Genomic DNA, 21,043 nt, shown 5'->3' on the forward strand with positions numbered 1-21,043 from the left:
CTTTGCAAAGATAACCGCAGGCTAAATAATATCAAAGATGAGGCATTTGTGTGAGAAATCTCCATCTGAAAAAACATTGTGTGGTAATTACTTCTTGTTCTTCATAGTTTGATGTGGCTTTGTTAGTGCATATTTTGTCAAACTTGCCCCATCATTAAAATGTTATACCTTATTAATTAGTGAAGTATGTTTTATTATACAAAAGAAAATCTCTTCCCACTGTAAAGAAGAATTATGTTTTTTCATCACTCTGTGGGATGTTACTTTGTTAAAAGCAAATGTGTTTTCCCAAATCTGATCTTACTACTACAATGTTTTTTACTTTTTTGTGGTGCCGTGAATCAATAAGTTATGCATGCAACATTTTGTTGCCAACATTTTTTTCTGAATTGAGAATCATTTGCTCATTGTTTTAATGGCATATTTTTGCATTTATTGCAGAGAGGACGGAACGAGGGACTTAGTAGTGGGACTCTTTCTAAATCGTCATCTTCTGGAATGCAGAGCTGTGGTGAAGAAGAGGGTGAAGAAGGAGCAGATGTGGTGCCTCTCCCTCCTCCTATGCCAATTCAACAGCACAGCCTCCTTCAGCCAGATTCCCAGGATGACAAGGTAAGACTGGAGTGAGGGTGAATTTGACCAGGTTATTTACATTTTGATGTTTAGTCTCGTTCATAAAGCATTCCCTTCTGCTAGTTGTTAGTCTGCTTCACTGATTCTAGTATTGCCCAGCAAAGTGTGCTTTCTTTCTTGTTGTGTAAACACCTTCAGATGAATTGTCTTGTAGAAAATGAATTCTGAAGCTTTATACAGTTTGTATTATTTGCCTCAGAGACTGTCTTTGGGACATCATCCCAGAAGACCATTCACTAACAGAAACAATTGCTTTTTGAAGTAGGAGACTATTGTCTCCTAATTTTGCCTTATTGTATAAATTTTTCTGTACTTCCTTAAAGTCTGTTTTAACAGTTTGTGTGTGACTGAAGACTCTTCTATATCTCTATAATAAATCCTGCTGGTCAGAATCCATTGGCTCTCGGTAGATTATGGTGAGTTGTCACAACTCCCTTCCTAATATGCACGCTGAGCAAGCCACATTGGGCTGGGTTGGTACAGCTACTAACCAATTTGCCTCCAGTGGAGTAGGATCCTGCAGGCTCTCTGTCCTTGCTATGACGTGGTTTTGATCCACCTGAGACATCCATGATCGCTACTTCTGTTAGGAGCATACTTGCACATACTTGCAATAGTCCTTTAGACCATGCACTAACAATTGAAGAGGCAAAGCAGGAAACCACACGGAATCCTTAGGGGTCGATTTGCAGACCCACAGAGACTGCAGGCTACTGTATTTGTAGTGGCCCGAACTGATCGATGGAGGAAAGATTAAAAAACAAGGCAACCACAAACTGTGCAATAGAGCAAGCATGCTGAAGTTGATCAAATAGCTGCTGCAAGAGTAAATAAAAGATAGCAGGGCCTCTTTTGGCCGTCTTCCTGCTCCTACCTGCAAGGCAAAAAACCTTGGTCATCTTCGACTCCACACTCTCCTTCTCTCCTCACATATCCAACGTCTCTGAGAAGTCACACTACCAACTACACCTCCTCAGAGGTATCCTTCCTTTCCTCTCCTTCCCCCAGACGCTCACTGTCTCTAGAGCCCTGGTTCTCTCGAAGCTGGACTACTGTAACAGCCTCTACCTAAATCTGCCCGCCTCTAAATCTCCGCCCTTTGCAACTCATCCAGAACAGGACTGCGAGACTTGTCCTTGGCCTCAAGCCCAGGGACCGTATCTCTCCAAGACTGAAATCACTAAACTGGCTCCCAGTGACTGCGAGGATCACGTTCAAAACCCTTTGCATTGTCCACAGGGCTGTCTGGGGCCTTGGGCCAAAATACCTTCAACTGTCTCTTCCTAAATATCTTCCTTCTCGTGCTCTTCGCTCATCCGCCTCCAACGCCCTCGGGGTCAGCCGCTTCTCCAAACGACGAGTTGGGGGCAGATCTCTCTCCGCTGTAGGGGCCTCCCTCTGGAACAGCCTTTCCTGCCTCTGTGAAACTTGAGGAGAACCATCTCCGGTTCCGGAAGCACCTCAAAACCTTCCTCTTTGCCTCCGCTTTCTCTCCCCCTCTCCCCTGCTAAAATTACTGAAACTGCACTGAATCTGCAACTGGGCCACTCACCGTTCTCGGTCCTTGGCCCAGTCACTCTCCCCTGCACTGCCTCCCTGGCAACCCCTGCACTGTGGGACTGTGTCTGTATCCCTACAGCCCCCATTCCCAGCACTTGTCTGCACTTACCTCGCACTTGCCACCAGCTGGCCCTTGTTATTTATCCTGTATGCTATAACCCTGTACTGCACTTTTCCCTCTACCTTTGCCCCCCCTTCACTTTTCCCTTCCCCCTTACCCTTGCACTTGCGTGATCTGATTGACACCTGTCCTAGTAGGATCGTTGTCTGTCTCCCCTTGTTCCCCCTCCCCCCGCCTCGTCGCGCCTTAAAACACTTGTGTATAGGCGTGCTACAAATGCCATATCATATCATATCATATCTACACAAGCCCCATAACTGCCAACTTGGATATTGGCTACTCCGATAATCAATGTAGAGAAGTTGCTAGTTGCAAGAGCAAGTCAATTAAAGAAAGCCTTGGGGAAAGCCCATTCCCTATGAATGACACAAAACCTTAGCAATCCCAGTCAATCCCAAGAGACTACACATAATTACACCAGGGAAGTACTGTAAAAGAGGGTGTGTCTTGACTTGACTCGTCGTGAAGAATATATGGGCCTCTGTCCCCAAGTTCCACACAGAGAGAAAGAAAACTACTCCCTTTGCGAGCCTTGAGGCCACAGGTGGTTGTTGTTTCGCAAGACCAGACGCCGCAGAGGACCCCAGAGCTGTGGAATGAATAAGGTATTAGTACAAACAAGCACAGTACTGTCAACAATGTAACTGTTATTGAAAAAGGGCTTACCCAGGGATGATTTTCTAACTGCCAGGAACTCTGAGGCTGTGGTGCAGGGAAGCGACAGCAATCCTTAAAGCCAAGCGCCAGAAAACTCAGCGCTGGCTACCACCTGATGATTCTAGGATGAATTCTTAATACTGTGGTACCGTAGTAGTTCAAGGAACCCTGAAGACCGTAGAACACTTGACAAAGCAGAGAAGGGTAATCCAAAACAATCCGGTAAACGTTAGCCAAAGTTCAAAAGTCCGTAAATCCGAGCAGAAACCAAACACCAAATCCAAGAAGCAAGAATAACCAGTCCGTAATCCGTAGGCTTGAGGTCTGTAGCCAAATGAATCCAACGTGAATCGAAAACGCCAAACAGTGTTGTGAAACAGCTGTGAAGCGGCGAGTGGTTCAAAGTGTGCCGCTTTTATCCCTGCCGACTTCTGATCACGTGAGCGGAGCTCAGGGCACGTGACCGGGAATTCGGCCCGGAACCAGGAAGTGGTTGCCGCCGACTGCTCCTGCTCCAGCCCTCTCGCAATCTCCATGGCAGTTGCCACTGGAAACGAGGGAACAAATAATATCACCCTCTGACAGAGCCTGGAAGCTGGTGACGCTTCCCTCGCACCACAGGTAGCGTGACCATGTGAAGGGCTGACTGTGACTTGGAGAGTCTCGCTGTGTTATGTGTCAGGGAGTCCCCGGGGGATGAGAGTTCTGTAAGGCGGTGTGCCTGACCTTCCTACTGCGCATGACAGAGCCCCCCCACCAATGGCCCACGACCACGTGGGCATGCGGGATGGTCCAGGTGAAAACGGGAAACCAGCCGCGGGGCATGGACATCTGCTGCAGGAATCCAACATCGTTCCTCCGAGCCAAAACCCGCCCAGTCCACAAGATACTGGAGACCACCCCTAACCACACGGGACCCCAGAATGTTTGACACCTCATACTCCTCAGAACTACCCACAGAAATGGGCGCCGTGGCAGAGCGAAGATGGGTGGGAGTGGGACAAGGTTTCAATAAGGAGGTATGAAACACGGGATGGATGCGCCAAGAAGTGGGAACAGAGACGCGATAGGCCACCGGGTTGATCACTGCAGAAATCCTATAGGGTCCTACAAAACAGGGAAGCAATTTGCGACACCCTGGTAGTCGGAGGTGACGCGAAGAAAGCCAAACCCTGTCCCCCACAGAATAGGAAGGTGCCACAGCCCTCCGTCTATCAGCCGCAGACTTCGCTGACACCTGAGCCTCGCGAAGATGAGTGAGCATCTGGGCATGAATAGCTGATAGGTCACGAGAACATGCAACAGCAGCAGGATTAACAGAACGTGTGAAATCAGGAACAGGTAAGGTACGGGGATGCTGACCATACAGAACATAAAAGGGAGAAGAACCAGTAGAAGCGCGCAAAGAATTATTGTAAGCGAATTCAGCAAGGTGTAGGACATTTAACCATGATTGTTGGTGCTGTAAAATGAGACAGCGTAAATACTGTTCCATGGTCTGGTTCACCCTCTCAGTCTGGCCATCCGTTTCCGGATGATAGGCGGATGAGAAACAGGAATCAATGCCCAGGAGACCTGTAAGTGCCCGCCAGAACCGAGATGTGAATTGCGGCCCCCTGTCCGAGATGATCACCGTGGGTAGCCCAAAAAGACAGAAGACAGAAGACAGATTTAAAGAAAAGGTTGGCCAGGGCTGGGGTGGACAGTATGCCAGAACAGGGAATAAATCGAGCAAGCTTAGGAAAAGAATCCACCACCACCCAAACTGTGTCGAAGCCCTTGGTTCGGGGTAAGTCCGTCACAAAATCCATCGAAACTGTGTGCCAGGGTCGAGGAGGTACAGGCAAAGGATGTAAAAGGCTCAATGGACTCCCCCGGCGATGTTTACGCTGGGCACAAATTGCACACATGTTCACATAGCCTTCAACATCATGTTTCATGGATGGTCACCAACACCAACGTTTGAGGAGGTCCAACGTCCTCTTTTGTCCAGGATGTCCATTAATGGCACTGTCATGGGACCATTCCAGAGCAAGGTTGCGTGTCTCTGCGGTTGGTAACCATAATTTATTCTGGATGAAAGGTAACCCATCATGAAACACCGGATCCCACTCTGAGAATTGTTCAGGATGTAGTGAAACCCATGTTCGAATCGATTTCAGTAGTGTTACAGGAGGTGTACATAGACAAATGACATGTTGATCCAATAGGGTTTCCGGAAAAACAGGTAGGGAGACTCCACCAGGGGAACAAGATAATGCGTCTGCCTTTCCATGGGACAAGCCCGATCTATGTTTGATCTGGAAGTCGAAGGCCGCAAAGAATAAATGCCACTGCACCTGCCGGCTATTGATACACTTGAGTGAGGCTAAGTCTTGGATATTACGGTGATCTGTGAAAACCGTGATTGGATGTTTTGCCCCTAATAGATGATGTCGCCAAACTTGAAAGGCATCCTTGATGGCTAATAATTCTTTTTCCGTAACGGTGTAATGGCTTTCGGTAGGGGAAAACTTTCGGGAATGAAATGCCACTGGATGTAATTGACCTGAATAAGGGCAATGCTGGTATAACACTGCGCCAAGGGCAAATGAGGATGCGTCTGCTTCCACTATGAACGGCAGTTCTGGATTGGGATGTTTCAAAACGGGGGCAGTGGTAAACGCTGTCTTTAATGCGTCGAAAGCTGTCTGGTGTTCTTCTAACCACACAAAAGGCACCTTTGGACTGGTTAATGAAGTAAGGGGTGATACAATGGAGGGAAAATCCTGAATAAAACGTCTGTAGTAATTTGAGAAGCCCAGAAATGATTGTAGGACGTTAAGGTTACTGGGCTTCGGCCAATCCAACACAGCACGAACTTTGGAATGATTCATGGATAGACCCCCGGGCGTAATATGGAATCCCAGGAATTCCACACTGTCAGTATGAAACTGACACTTCTCAGGTTTAGCGAAGAGTAAATTTTGGCAAAGACGGGACAAAACTTTGCGGACGTGTGTCACATGTTCTTTTAAGTTTTGTGAAAAAACGAGAATATCATCAAGATATACAGCTACACATACATCCAGCAAGTCATGGAATACCTCGTTCATGAAACGTTGAAATGTGGCTGGGGCGTTACAGAGCCCAAAAGGCATAACCACATATTCAAACAGCCCATACCGAGTACAAAGAGCAGTTTTCCACTCGTCTCCGGGGCGAATCCTAAGCAAGTTATATGCTCCACGGAGATCGAGTTTCGTAAAGATAGTGGCGTGACTTAATCTATCCAACAATGGGGTGATCAAAGGAGTAGGATACTGTTTTTTTATGGTGATGGAATTCAAGCGGTGGTAATCCACACAGGGACGTAAATCGCCCTCCTTTTTGGGAACAAAAAAAAAGGGCTGGATGCCGGAGAGGTAGAAGGACGTATGTGACCAATTTTTAGGGCCTTTTGGATGTCATCCTTGAGAGCTTGTTCCTCTGAGGGGGACAGTGAATAAATGCGTCCCGAAGGAATGATGGAATCAGGAATTATATCAATAGGACAATCATAAGGGCGATGTGGAGGAAGAATTTCAGAAGAGCCCTTATCGAAAACCTCCTGAAAATCTTGGTATTCTGAAGGAATGCCAGTTGCAACCTCCCCCACCAAGTGTGACTCTGATGATGAAGAAAGAATGTTATCGTTCAATGTGAGCTGTGCGATGGCCCCCAAAGCACGTGGGGGTGAATCAATGCCTTCGGGTGCGGTGAGGCAATCATTTTGACATATTTCCGACTCAAAATGAACACGCCCAGACTTCCAGTCAATCAGTGGATTATGTTGTTTCAACCATGGGATACCCAATATCAACCCACTGTGGCATCGAGATTAAATCAAAGGAAATCACTTCCTGATGGGTGTTCTGTATATTCATGGTGATTGGGGCAGTTTGTTGTCTGATCGGACCGGAAATCAATGACGTGCCGTCAACTGCATGTACGGGTTCTGGGTGTTGTTTAGTAACCAGGGGTAGATTCAATGACTTGGCCAACATTATATAGACATAATTGCATGTGGCACCTGAATCAATGACAATAGAAACTGTGTGAATGACATCTGATGTGGGTTTCAAAGTAGCCTGTACCACCACTGGCCTAACCCTCCCAAAAGCAGTTATCATTTCCGAGGGAGTGGCTGAACTGCTCGATCCGGCCCTCGAATCTAGGGTCGAGCAGTCCGAAAAACCGAATTTTTAGTCTTGCAACGCCGAGGACAGGTCTTTACAAAATGACCGTTTAGGCCACAATAATAACAGACGTTGTCAGTTCTACAGCGTTCTCGCTCGATTTGGGAAATCGGACTGCGAATTCCGCCTATTTGCATGGGTTCACCACCTGTATCTGTGGAAGGGGAGGCCTGAACTGTATTAGGAAACCCTGCTTCAGATTTACGTTCAGAACGCCGTGCGTCTATCTGTAGGGCGAGGTCAACTAATTCAACATGTTGTGTGGGCAGAGAGGGTATGACGGCCATAGAGTCCTTCATGGAATTATTGAGTCCTCTATAAAACACCACTGCCTTCTTTGTTTCGGGCCAAGAGGTCTCAGCGGCCAATTGATTGAATCGTGCAATGTATTCCATGAGTGAACCCTTTCCTTGAGATAATTCCAATAACTCGAGATCCCGGGACTGGGCCTTGTGGCATGTGTCAAATACCTGAGACATTTCTGTGACTAGTAAATCAAAATCATAAAGAACGGGACTGTTGTTTTCCAGTAACGGGTTTGCCCAAGCAGCAGCTGTACCAGCTAGATGGGATAAGGTAAATGCTGCCTTTGTGGTGGAATATGGAAAAGCCTGAGGTCTACAGAGAAAATGCAATTTGCATTGGTTTATGAATGTACGAAACTTTCTGGGATCCCCATGAAATCTTTCTGGAGCAGCCAAAGGAAAGGGCGTGGGCACCAGTACGGGAACTTGAGGTGCTGCTGTGGGAACGACAGGTGGCGCTACTTGTGGTTGGGCCGCCAAATATCCAAACTCTGCATCAGCGGGGTAAGGGATTGTGAGCACTTTGGATGAGATCTAACTGCTGATGTATAGCGGTATTGGCAGCTGTCATATCCACCCTCAACACTGTGATTGCCTGTACCAGTGCAGCCACGAGGTCGTCGGCTGCGGCCTCCATAGTCAACACAACCCGCGGCTTCACAGTCTGTCTTGACTTGACTCGTCGTGAAGAATATATGGGCCTCTGTCCCCAAGTTCCACACAGAGAGAAAGAAAACTACTTCCTGTGCGAGCCTTGAGGCCACAGGTGGTGGTTGTTTCGCAGGCCCAGACGCCTCCGAGGACCCCAGAGCTGTGGAATGAATAAGGTATTAGTACAAACAAGCACAGTACTGTCAACAATGTAACTGTTATTGAAAAAGGGCTTACCCAGGGATGATTTTCTAACTGCCAAGAACTCTGAGGCTTTTGGTGCAGGGAAGCGTCAGCAATCCTTAAAGCCAAGCGCCAGAAAACTCAGCGCTGGCTACCACCTGATGATTCTAGGATGAATTCTTAATACTGTGGTACCGTAGTAGTTCAAGGAACCCTGAAGACCGTAGAACACTTGACAAAGCAGAGAAGGGTAATCCAAAACAATCCGGTAAACGTTAGCCAAAGTTCAAAAGTCCGTAAATCTGAGCAGAAACCAAACACCAAATCCAAGGAGCAAGAATAACCAGTCCGTAATCCATAGGCTTGAGGTCTGTATCCAAATGAATCGAACGTGAATCGAAAACACCAAACAGTGTCGTGAAACGGCTGTGAAGCGGCAAGTGGTTCAAAGTGCGCCGCTTTTATCCCTGCCGACTTCTGATCACGTGAGCAGAGCTCAGGGTACGTGACCGGGAATTTGGCCCGGAACCAGGAAGTGGTTGCCCCCGACTGCTCCTGCTCCAGCCCTCTCGCAATTTCCATGGCAGTTGCCACTGGAAACGAGGGAACAAATAATATCGCCCTCTGACAGAGCCTGGAAGCTGGTGACGCTTCCCTCGCACCACTGGTAGCGTGACCATGTGAAGGGCTGACTGTGACTTGGAGAGTCTCGCTGTGTTATGTGTCAGGGAGTCCCCGGGGTAAGGCGGTGTGCCTGACCTTCCTACTGCGCATGACAGGGTGGATGAACCCCGCAGGAGTGGAAGCAGACCAGGAACAGAGGCACATGCTACGCTCTCTCTGTGGATACAAGGAGACTGCTATTTTGTACAAGGTTGCCACTTTGCTAGAGATGCTGCTTGATACCTGGACCCTGATACAAGGGCGTGAAGTCTACCAGAGGCTTTGAGAGATCAGAGATTTTAATTCTGAGGAACCATAGTTCTTGGAAAGACCCTATTTAGAAGGTCAAGAGGTCGGGAAGGAAACCTATTTGGTAATGTGAAGTGCCAGACGTTAAGTGGAAACCCAATCAGTGCAGTGGGAAGTGCTGGAGGAATGCCCAATACGAACTGGGAGACAAGAAGTTGAAGACTGAGAACCCAGAGGCTTGGGAGCGATCCAAATGGCAGGAAGACTGAGGAAGGTTAAAACTTGTAACATCTGGAAGAGACTTCATAGGGGAACATTTCTTTGTGGTTTTTAGACTAAGGTTGGACCTTTAAGATTATGATTTAGCCTGGTGTAAGCCAAAAGGCTAAGTATTGGTTTAGAATAGGTTTTGTTTTGCATCTTTTGGATATATCTTTTTACCATGGTTTGTGGAATAGGGTGTTCCTGGATGGACTTGGACGTCTTATGATTAGGTTACAACTTTATGATTTACGGAAACCTGACTTTAGGGGTTGCGTACACCAACATTGCTCGCTTTGTGTTGTCCAATCCCTGATATTTTTTACCAGGAACTTCAATATCATTAGTAGAGTTTGTCCTAGCTCTGATAAGTGTTTGGTCCAATTGCATCCCTGATTTAACACACAGAATGCATTTTACTTGATGCCAAATGTCATTGCTCAACCTTCCTACAAGACTGTACTCAAAAGAGTATGCTCTCCAGCATGGGGTCTGGCATGGATTCACTTGCTCATGAATATTCCCTGTCGTCAGGCTGGGAATCCTCTGTAAAAAGAAAACAGTTTTGCTTTAGCTTGAAAACTGCATTTCTCCTCTAAACCCATCACTGCACTCTGGGTCATACTGCCCCCATCCAATGACCGTTCTCTCCCTAAGCTCCACCCCAGGTGGTAATGTTCAGATTTTCACTGCACTCTTCAGTGTTGGGAGTTCTCGTCTTGTTCTCTGAGCTATATTTATCATATTTTGACTTTTTTCAGCACATTTTGGAAAATCTTTTGACCCATTTTTGTCTCATTGTTTGACCAGAGGTCGGTTACCAGCAGCAGGGATCTGCTCTCAGCGAAGATAATACTACATCGCGGATCTTCAATCGAGTTTCGAGAAAGGCCCAGGCTTGTGCCTACTTTGTGCCTTTCTACCATGGCTAAAGGGGAAGAGGTGCGAAGTGTGGATTGAGGAATGTGTATGTCAAAGATCCACACAACAATTGTCTGTATTGCCTGCATCTGGACCATGATGAAGAGTGGTGCAAGGTCTGCCATGGGTTTTCAAAGAAAACAAAGAAGGATTGCTACATCAGGCTGGCAACGTTGCTCAAATCGGGCAAGGCCTCTGACTCTGCTTCCGGGCATGGTCTAGCTTCCACCAGGACCGGCCGGTCCCATGAGTGAACTCACTCAGAAAAGAGGTAGAGGTCCTTTAAGAATACCCGCCCTCGGGTCCAAAAGAAGGCCAGGCTACATGATGCTAATCCCGCTGGGTTTGCCACGGCTGTGGGTCCCAGCTCAAGGAGGACAAGGTCGAACCTACCTGTAAGGGGCGCTCTCTCTGAGAGAAAGTCCTTGACTCCTTCAAAGCTTCACTTCCCATCACTGAACAAGACGATGGACAAATCTAAAGGTGGCCCTTCTCTGCCCCCTTCGGCAACGCCATAGTCATCGGCTGCACAACCAGCCAGAACAACTTCATTGTCAACGATCATGACCATGTCGAGGAAGGCTCCTGCTACTGCCCCGTCGACTACCTCTTCAACGACAACTCCATCTTCGTTAAAAGGGGGGATGGCCACGAAGGTGGTGTCCACGGTCACAATGGTGGCCATTCCTCGAGTGTCCCTACCACCACACCGTGAAGCATCTGCTGCAGCACCGACTAAGGCACCTGGAGTTGGGACAACTCCCCTGCCTCCTCCACTCTAGAAGTCTCCGTAGGGGGGAAAGGGAAAAGTTCCTCCTACTGACTTTAAGAAGGGTGCGTGTGCAACGAGCTGCCCCCGAGAAACCGGTGCAGATATTTATGAGCTCTGACGAGGGCGACGATGATTTGCCCGAGGACTATTATTCAGACCATGAAAAGGGGTCATGGACCCATGTCTGGAGGTGGGTCCTGTGAGAAACCTGAAGTTGTCTCCCTGACTAGTCCCTGGGAGTGTTACGCTCACCTGACTCCCACGGAGGCGCTGGCCTGGTTCGTGCTGCTGTGACCTCTTCTAAGGTGATGCGCAGGGTTCGGAAGACGGACTGGACCGGGCCCCCAAATCTGGCTTGTCTAGCTCGCAGAAGTATCCTTCTGTAGGCGAAAATAGGGGATTAACCGTCTGCGGGGTAATGCAATCGGCCTCCCACTTTCCCCCCTCACCCTCCTTGAAACCCTTCTGTGATTTCTCGTAGCGTCTCACCTTAGGGTCTGGAAGGACGAGCTCTCCATCCTGCTTCTGATGCAGGGGTGCGTTAGTATCCAGTTACTTCACTGGATTTTCAGATTGGTGAGAACCAAACTTGCTTGGCTTCCAGGTAAGTTTGTTTTTTGATAAGAGGTTCCCCTTGTGTCCATGCATTAATGTACTAATGCTAGTGTCTTTTTCCCCATAGGGGCCGGGGTACGGAATGCCGGGGAACAGGCACCGACCCGAGATGAGAGGTGAAATCCTTGTAGAAATCAGGTAAGTCTTTAATGAGCGTTTTTTGGTAATGTCTTTTCATTCGCTCATTAATGCTGATGTCTCTTTTTCCCCATAGAGGCCGGGGTCCGGAAATGCCAGGATGCGGCGCGGACCCCGAAATGAAGAGGGAATGAATCAACAGGTAAGTCTTAACATGGAGATTTAGCTTTCCTTATTCCCTTCTCTCTCTCACCTTTTGTTCTGGTCTTTTTCTCCCTAGGCGCTGGGGAGTGACTGCGAATCCGGATGATCGCTGCTGAACATGGAGGCGCCCTGTAAAGGTGAGTGGAATGCGGCGCTGCAGCGATCGACGCGATGAGCTTTTAAATTAAAGTCTCCCTTTTCAGGATTGTCGGCGAGATGTCTCCGGGATGCGGATTTAGCAGGTAAGGACTTTTCCTTCTTCTGTTCTCTTCTTCTCTTCCTTTGCAGGTGATCCAGGATGCTGGCAAGCGTGGCAGAAGTCAGGATGCAGGAGCAGACATGGTGAGCGTCCAGCTGCTAGATGCAGAACAATGCGAAGCACGTGTGGCTGTTCGGGTGGGGTTTAAATAGCGTTGGAAGAAGTTCCAGGTATGTATCCTTCCCCGACCACGCCCGGATGGTAAATTAGTCCCACAGGTAAAGTAGTTCCTTTCAGGCCTCAAGGAGGCCGGGATCCTGCAGCATGGTCTGCATCAGGTAAGTGCACCCAAGCATTCCCATAATCAGCCTGGCGCCATAGGCGCCAGGACACTGTCCAAAGGGCCCCTATATGGGGTTGCTGGGTCCTTCCTTGGGGACTGGATGTCCGCCTTCGGGGACGCCGGGCTTGAACCGGCTCCCCGGGAGCGGGCATCATGACAGCACTCCCCCCCCCCCCCAAGGCCCCTCCCAAGGTTGTTCCCTCCGGGGGTTTTGGTTTGTCTGGGAAGAGTCGGTGGAATTTCCTGACTAATCAAGGTGCATGCACATGGTCGCTGGGTTCCCACGACCTCTCCTGAGGTCCGTACCCCTTCCAATCAATTAGGTAGAACAGTTTTGACATAAACATTTTTGAGTCTAAAATGTTCTTCACGTCGAATTCGGGCTCCCCATCTATTAGAATAGGTTCTGGAGGTTTGACTAGTCGGGTTTCCGGGTACAACTGGTTTCAGAAGTGACACATGAAAAACAGGGTGAATTCGCATACTAGCTGGTAAATCAAGTTTAACTGCCACTGGGTTAATTATTGCCGTAATAGAATAAGGTCCCAGATATTTTGGGTTAAAAGTTCGAGGCCCTTTGAGTGTTAAATGTCTGGTAGCTAACCACACTTGATCCCCAATCTGATACGGAGGTGCTTCACTCCGATGTAGATCAGCATTCTCCTTGTATTTTCTCTTGGCTTGTTGTAAATGCGTAGTTGCCTCTTTGAAGGCTTGGGTAATTGTAGAATGCAGATGTTCTACTGCAGGCATTCCGAGGTTCTGAGGTGAGTCAAGGTTTGAGGTTTTAGGGTGATGCCCAAACAAAGTATAAAAAGGACTGTGGCCAGTTCCAGAGTGTACCGAATTATTATATGCGTATTCAGCTATCCAAAGAATGTCTTTCCAGTTGCTTTTAGATTGCTGTAACATACACCGTAAGTACTGTTCAAGGGTCTGATTTGTCCTCTCGGTCTGACCATCAATCTGAGGGTGGTGACTGGTCGATAATCTTACGTCAATCTGCGCCATTTGACAACATTTGCGCCAGAAGTGGGAAATGAATTGGCTTCCCCGGTCAGAGATTAGTATAGATGGGAATCCATGTAGCCGAACAATATTTTCGAGGAATTCTTTGGCTAGGACAGAAGCTGAAGGTAAACCTTTCAAAGGAATAAAGTGGGCCATTTTGGAAAACAAATCCACAATTACCAGAATAGTATTGTACCCCGAACAAGGAGGCAGGTCCGTAATAAAATCCATTGATAGGGTGTGCCAGGGTGCTGCTGGTATGTCTAGAGGTTGAAGGAGACCGGCTGGTCTTTTCTTTTGACTTTTATTTTGGGCGCAAACACCACAGGACATCACAAAAGATTTAACATCTTTTCGCCAAGAGGGCCACCAAAATTGTCGTTTCACCTTTTCCTCTGTCTTGGCAATACTGGGGTGTCCCTCTATTAATGTATCATGATAACCGGAAATAACTAGTTCGTGTAATTCCTTATGTGGCAAGAATAAGCGTCCTTGGAAATAAGGTAAACCATTATCTATGGTAAAGTCTGATCCCTTTTGTATCCATTCCTGTAAGGTTGTAGGGTCCAGGAGTTGTTTCACTCTGGCTTGAATGTCATCAAGTGTCTGTAACGAAGTCATGCCTAGAATCCTCTGTTCGGGAATTATTGGTACTGGTTCTGAGTTTGTATCAGATTCTCCCATTCCAATTCGGGATAAGGCATCTGCTTTGCCATTCTTGCAGCCAGGTCGATAGGTAATCACGAAATCAAATTCAGCGAAAAACAAAGCCCATCGGAGCTGCCGAGATGACTGAGCCTTGGCGGTTTTCAAATACTGTAAATTCCGGTGATCAGTGATCACTGTGATGGTATGTCGAGCGCCAAGCAGATAATGCCGCCAGGCTTTAAAAGCGGACTTAATGGCTAACAGTTCTTTGTCCGTGATTACATAATTAACCTCGGGTGCCGAGAATTTTCTGGACCAAAATGCTCCGGGATGCAGTTGGTTGGTTTCGGGATCTCTTTGGGACAGGACAGCTCCCATGGCTAGGCTAGATGCGTCAGTCTCGACGACATAAGGGAGATCCGGATGCGGGTGTTTCAATATAGGTGCGGAGGTAAAGTTAGCTTTTAAATCCTGAAAGGCCTGCTCGGCTTCTTCAGACCATTCAAAACGTTTATTTTTCCTCAAGAGTGCAGTAATGGGTTGTACCACACGTGAAAATTCCGGGATGAACCTGAGATAGAAATTGGCAAAGCCGAGCATGCTTTGAACCCCTTTTACAGAGCTAGGTGATGGCCATTTGAGGATGGCATCCACTTTTCTTGAGTCTATTCGGACTCCTTTGGGTGTCAGGATGAACCCTAGAAACTCGACTTCTTTGGTATGGAAAACACATTTCTCCAATTTAGCAAATAGTTTGTGTTGGCGCAGTTTTTCAAGTACTGCCCTGACGTGTTTTCTGTGATCAGATTCCGAAGAGGAGTACACCAGAATGTCATCGATATATACGACAACACAAACATCGATGAGTTCCCGAAGGACATCATTCATGAAGTATTGGAAGGCAGCCGGCGCGTTACACAATCCGAAAGGCATCACCTGGTACTCGAATAATCCGTATTTAGTACGGAAGGCAGTTTTCCATTCGTCGCCTTCTTTAACTCGTACCAGATGATAAGCCCCCCGGAGATCTAACTTGGTGTATATGCAAGCATCCTTCACCTGGTCAAGGAGTTCAGGGATCAGAGGCAGAGGATAACGGTTTTTAACCGTTATCTGGTTCAATGTGCGGTAATCGATACAAGTTCTAAGGTCGCCTTCTTTTTTGGGCACGAAGAACAAAGCTGAGGATGCCGGGGACTTTGACGGGCGAATAAAACCATTAGCTAGGCATTGATCCAAATATTGTCTCAAATGCAGATTCTCAGGTTCGGTAAGGGCATAAATCCTGCTACAAGGGGGTTGTGCACCGGGCACCAGATCGATTTGGCAATCGTACGATCTGTGAGGAGGTAACGTGTTGGCCTGTTCCTTTTGGAAGACGTCCTGAAAGTCTTGGTATTCCGGAGGTAGTTGCATGGAGGCAGAGGTTACAGATGCTAGATTAATCTTCAGGTTTTCTGGGTAGCAGGTTTGTGTACAATCCGGGAAGGTTATTCTCTTAGCTCGCCAATCAATTTGAGGATTATGTGTCTCTAACCAAGGGATTCCAAGAATAACCTGAAACTGTGGAGCCTTGATTACATCAATCACAACACCCTCCCGATGGCCGTCGGGTCCAATAAGAGTCACCTCAGTAGTGGAATGTGTTAGCGGTCCAGAGGCAATTTCAGTTCCATCGACTGTGGTGATGACATCTTTGCTGGTTTTAGGACGGAGAGGGAGGTTAATCCTAGAGACCAATTCACGATCCACATAGTTTCTAATAGCCCCACTATCGATGTATGCCTTTATTGCATGCAACCTCTTAGGCTGTTCTGGATCTACGAGAACCATTGGCACAATGAAATGCGACGTCTGAGAGTTAGTTTTCAAGCTCGGCAAGCGGACCCCTACACTTGTCGGGCGGAGTCGTTTCCCGAAACGGAGTCTTCATGGTTTTTATCAGCGGCTCTTACCGCCTTTCGGGGCGGTTTTGCCGGGCAATCTCGTAGAAAGTGTCCAGAATTCCCACAATAAAGACATCATTTTAACTGCCGCCTCCTTTCACGTTCCTTTTGAGTTAAGGGTCCTTTAACCCCTCCAACTTGCATAGGCTCAGAGACATCAACTCCCTTGGGATTAGCATGGGTCTTGACCAACACCCGGGTCTCAAACCTGGACCGATCTGCTTTTCTGTTTTGAAGTCTGTGATCCAATTGGACCACTAAGTCTATATACTCTGTGCATTCTTGGGGCGGATTTACAACTTGGGCCAAGACATCTTTAAGTTCTCCGCGAAGGCCTCGATAAAACAACGTGACTCTTTTATCCTCTGGCCATCCCGTTTCCACAATTAGTCTATTAAAGGTTGCAATATAGGATAGGAGGTCCTGATTGCCCTGTCGCAGGGATAGAAGTTCGTCATCCAGAGCCTGCCCCTGAGAGTGTCGAGCAAATAACCTTTCCATGCTTGCTTGAAACCCTTGAAAATCACAGAGAATCGGGTCATCTTGAGTAACCAGTGGAACTGACCTATCGGCAGCGCAGCCGCTGAGATATGACAATACAAAGGCTACCTTGGTCTGATCATTAGGGAAGGCCCCAGGTCTGCATAGGAAGTGCAAACGACACTGATTCATGAATACGGCGAATCGTTTGGGGTCCCCAGCAAAGCGTTCAGGTGGGGCCAGCGGCATGTTTCCAGGTAGATTAATCTGCACAGGGTTACTGGAACCCACAGGAGCGGGGTTCCCTCCGGAACCGGGTAGAGGAGTTTGCCCAGCTTGACCTTGCAAAAGCTGTCTGGTCAGGTCATCAGTTCTTTCCTTTGATATTATTAATTCCCTCCTGAGGGCATTAGTCTCTTGACGAGCGGCATGTACTTCGGCCCGTAATTCCCCCAGTAATTGGGCCAACTGATCAGTCTCAGAACTTTCCATAGCGCCTGGGTGGGAATTTGTAGGAAGGCTTCGCGTTCTGTTACGCTCGCCTGACTCCCACGGAGGCGCTGGCCTGGTTCGCGCTGCTGTGACCTCTTCTAAGGTGATGCGCAGGGTTCGGAAGACGGACTGGAACGGGCCCCCAAATCTGGCTTGTCTGGCTCGCAGAAGTATTCTTCTGTAGGCGAAAATAAGGGATTTACTGTCTGCGGGGTAATGCAATCGGCCTCCCACTTTCCCCTCTCACCCTCCTTGAAACCCTTCTGTGATTTCTCGTAGCGTCTCACCTTAGGGTCTGGAAGGACGAGCTCTCCATCCTACTTCTGATGCAGGGGCGCGTTGGTATCCAGTTACTTCACTGGATTTTCAGATTGGTGAGAACCAAACTTGCTTGGCTTCCAGGTAAGTTTTTTTTTGATAAGAGGTTCCCCTTGTGTCCATGCATTAATGTACTAATGCTAGTGTCTTTTTCCCCATAGGGGCCGGGGTACGGAATGCCGGGGAACTGGCACCGACCCGAGATGAGAGGTGAAATCCTTGTAGAAATCAGGTAAGTCTTTAATGAGCGTTTTTTGGTAATGTCTTTTCATTCGCTCATTAATGCTGATGTCTCTTTTTCCCCATAGGGACCGGGGTCCGGAAATGCCAGGATGCGGCGCGGACCCGAAATGAAGAGGGAATGAATCAACAGGTAAGTCTTAACATGGAGATTTAGCTTTCCTTATTCCCTTCTCTCTCTCACCTTTTGTTCTGGTCTTTTTCTCCCTAGGCGCTGGGGCGTGACTGCGAATCCGGATGATCGCTGCTGAACATGGAGGCGCCCTGTAAAGGTGAGTGGAATGCGGCACTGCAGCGATCGATGCGATGAGCTTTTAAATTAAAGTCTTCCTTTTCAGGATTGTCGGCGAGATGTCTCCGGGATGTGGATTTATAGGTAAGGACTTTTCCTTCTTCTGTTCTCTTCTTCTCTTCCTTTGCAGGTGATCCAGGATGCTGGCAAGCGTGGCAGAAGTCAGGATGCAGGAGCAGACATGGTGAGCGTCCAGCTGCTAGATGCAGAACAACGCGAAGCTCGTGTGGCTGTTCGGGTGGGGTTTAAATAGCGTTGGAAGAAGTTCCAGGTATGTATCCTTCCTCCAATCAGGTATGTATCCTTCCCCGACCACGCCCGGATGGTAAATTAGTCCCACAGGTAAAGTAGTTCCTTTCAGGCCTCAAGGAGGCCGGGATCCTGCAGCATGGTCTGCATCAGGTAAGTGCACCCAAGCATTCCCATAATGAGGCTGGCGCCTATGGCGCCAGGACTGATGTTTTTTATGAGCCTGGCGCCTATGGCGCCAGGACACTGTCCAAAGGGCCCCTATATGGGGTTGCTGGGTCCTTCCTTGGGGACTGGATGTCCGCCTTCGGGGACGCCGGGCTTGAACCGGCTCCCCGGAGCGGGCATCATGACAGCAGGTCTGTCATCCAGGTGGCCAAGACACAGCCATCGCTATTGGATCCAGTTCCTGGTGGTGGACCAGTGAGGAAGGATCACCTGAATGGGGGATCCTCGGGGAGTGGAGGTTGGACATTGACGGGTGAGACGCAGTATCCCCCTTCATTCGACACCTTTTCCCCATCCTACCATGTAGAATATTCAGAAACACTGCCCCCCACACCATTTTTCCAACACAAACACTTTTGCACACCACGGTAGACAACAGACTAACGCCAGAACCGTTTACCTAACAGGCAATTGACCAGACTCTCTCTCTCACACACATAAACACACACACACAAACACCTGACGGCCCTCTGACTTCCCCATGGGAATAAAAGGTGGAGCACAATAGCATATTATGAGAAAGGCAGACCAGACAACAAGACAGCTATCCAAACACAGCAGTTCAAGAGGAGGAGAAAGGCAGTGAGAATCGAGAGGGTGACAAGGAGAGAAGCAACCTTGCCCTTTCCCACCCATCCCGCGAATCCTCTGTAGAAGGAATCGTAAGACCGCGGACAATAGCCAGCGTGTGTTGCAGCAGATGTCAAAGGTACACAAAGCATGCGTACGCTGATGAGCAGGACAGAGAGAGACGCCTGCTACTGTGGTACCATCCTTGATGCCAGATATAAGAACAGCCAAGCCGTTCATCACAGCTGATGAGTCGAAGGCGGAGCCGATAAGAAACCGAACTGTGTGAAAGAAAGTCCAAAATGGCAAGTTAAGGGAAGTTTAAAGAACTGTTAACATTAAGGGGAAAACCAGCAGGGGTCCGGCACCATGTGGGTGCTCACTCGAGAGACTCTGGTTGATCCCGCATTTGTTGAAACTGCTGATATCAGAAGGCCTTGGGAGAGCCGCAAGGAAGAGGTCAAAGTGGTCATGCAGGGGTCTAACAAAATCCTCTGTACAGTGAAAGTCTTTGACCGACAAACCATTGGAAAGCTAAGGGAGATGAATTCCACTTAGTGAGAAAGGGGAAAGAATTGTGTGAAAAGCCATAGTGAACCCGACGGAGGGAAGCTGATGCTCGAAGAACATTGTGAGGACATGAGTGAACCCCTCCCTGATGGAGGGATGGCCAAAGCATGATACCCTAAAGAACATTGTGATGACAAGAGTGGGATGTCCACAAAGCATTGTTTAAAGAGGCATTAAGACTTGTGAATGGAATAGAAGAAAGAGTTTTCTGAAAAGCCGTAGTGAATCCAACAGAGGGAACCAAAACGTTAAGAAGGATCTGAGCCCGGAAGAGGGGGATTCAGGGGTAGAAAGCTAACACCCACCGACACGTGAAGGAAACTGACAAAGTTGTGTGAATAAGACATAGTGAACCTGACAGAGGGAGACGGAAATCCGAGAGGGGTCGTGTCCTGGAAGAGGGGGACCCAGGGGGGAAGAATCATCACCCTAAATGCCATAGAAAAGAACTTTCATTTTGTAATTCTGAACATATCAGACCCTCAGAGTGAGAGATCTAACTACCAAAGGTCCTGATTTTGTGGATCTGAGCCCGGAAGAGGGGGGATCCAGGTGTGATAGATCATCACCCAGCATGCATTGAAAAAGATATTTTATTTGTTATATTGAATACATCAGGTCCTCGAGAGCAAGAGACTTAACCATCGAAAAACCAGATAGCTGAAAACAGAACTGTCGGTTTGTGCTGGGAAAGGTTTGAGCGTGTGCTGTGATCAGGTGTCCCGCCTTGTCCCATGCTCAAAATGTGGGGAAGGGAGACCCCTGGCAACCACATCCTGGCTTATTATTAGTGAACACTTCTTTCTTTATTGTAAACCCTAGCCCTCACTCTTTCTATAGTTAGTTGTAAGGGTTGGCAATAGGTTTTTAGTATAGGCCCTTTTTACTTTAGCAAGACGCCACAAGGACCGCTTTATTTTTCATTTGATGGTCGAAGCTTGCTCCTATCTTAGATTTAGGTTTAGACCAGGCATTTTTTCAACCTGTATACAGTTTAATAAACATCCTTTTTTATTTTTTTATTTTGTATTATTTTATCAACAAAAACTCCAAACATTACAAACTTGAGGACCTCCACATTTGCATTTCACATCATTATATTACTTAATTAAAAATTAAACATTTCGGTCCTCCCCCCTCCCGTTAACTCGAGCCCCTACTTAAGTGTCACTGTTTTGCTCATCTCTAGGCGTGGCTACTTCAATTGTCTCTTCCGCATCATTCTCGCTCTGGTCAGCCTGGGAGGGGCCCTAACATTGAGGCCACCAGTTGTCTCCATGCCAGCAGGGGTCCCACCCCGCCCCCCCCTTGCTGACTGCTTCATACCAAGCAGCTGTTTCTGCCTCTGCCCATTCCATGAGGTCCGC

At 48.0% G+C, this 21,043-nt stretch overlaps 1 protein-coding gene across 1 annotated transcript in view; it reads left to right on the top strand.

The window, feature by feature from the left end:
• The window catches only part of TRIO (trio Rho guanine nucleotide exchange factor), a 3,834,156-nt gene that overhangs the window by 3,688,938 nt on the left and 124,175 nt on the right, over positions 1-21,043 (top strand). Inside the window, exon 36 of the mRNA XM_069613780.1 lies at positions 442-612. Coding sequence (XP_069469881.1) covers positions 442-612 — 171 coding nt within the window. The remainder of the gene's footprint in view (positions 1-441; positions 613-21,043) is intronic.

This window comes from Ambystoma mexicanum, chromosome 5p, assembly GCF_040938575.1.
Source record: "Ambystoma mexicanum isolate Mex_15411 chromosome 5p, UKY_AmexF1_1, whole genome shotgun sequence".
Lineage (NCBI taxonomy): Eukaryota > Metazoa > Chordata > Amphibia > Caudata > Ambystomatidae > Ambystoma > Ambystoma mexicanum.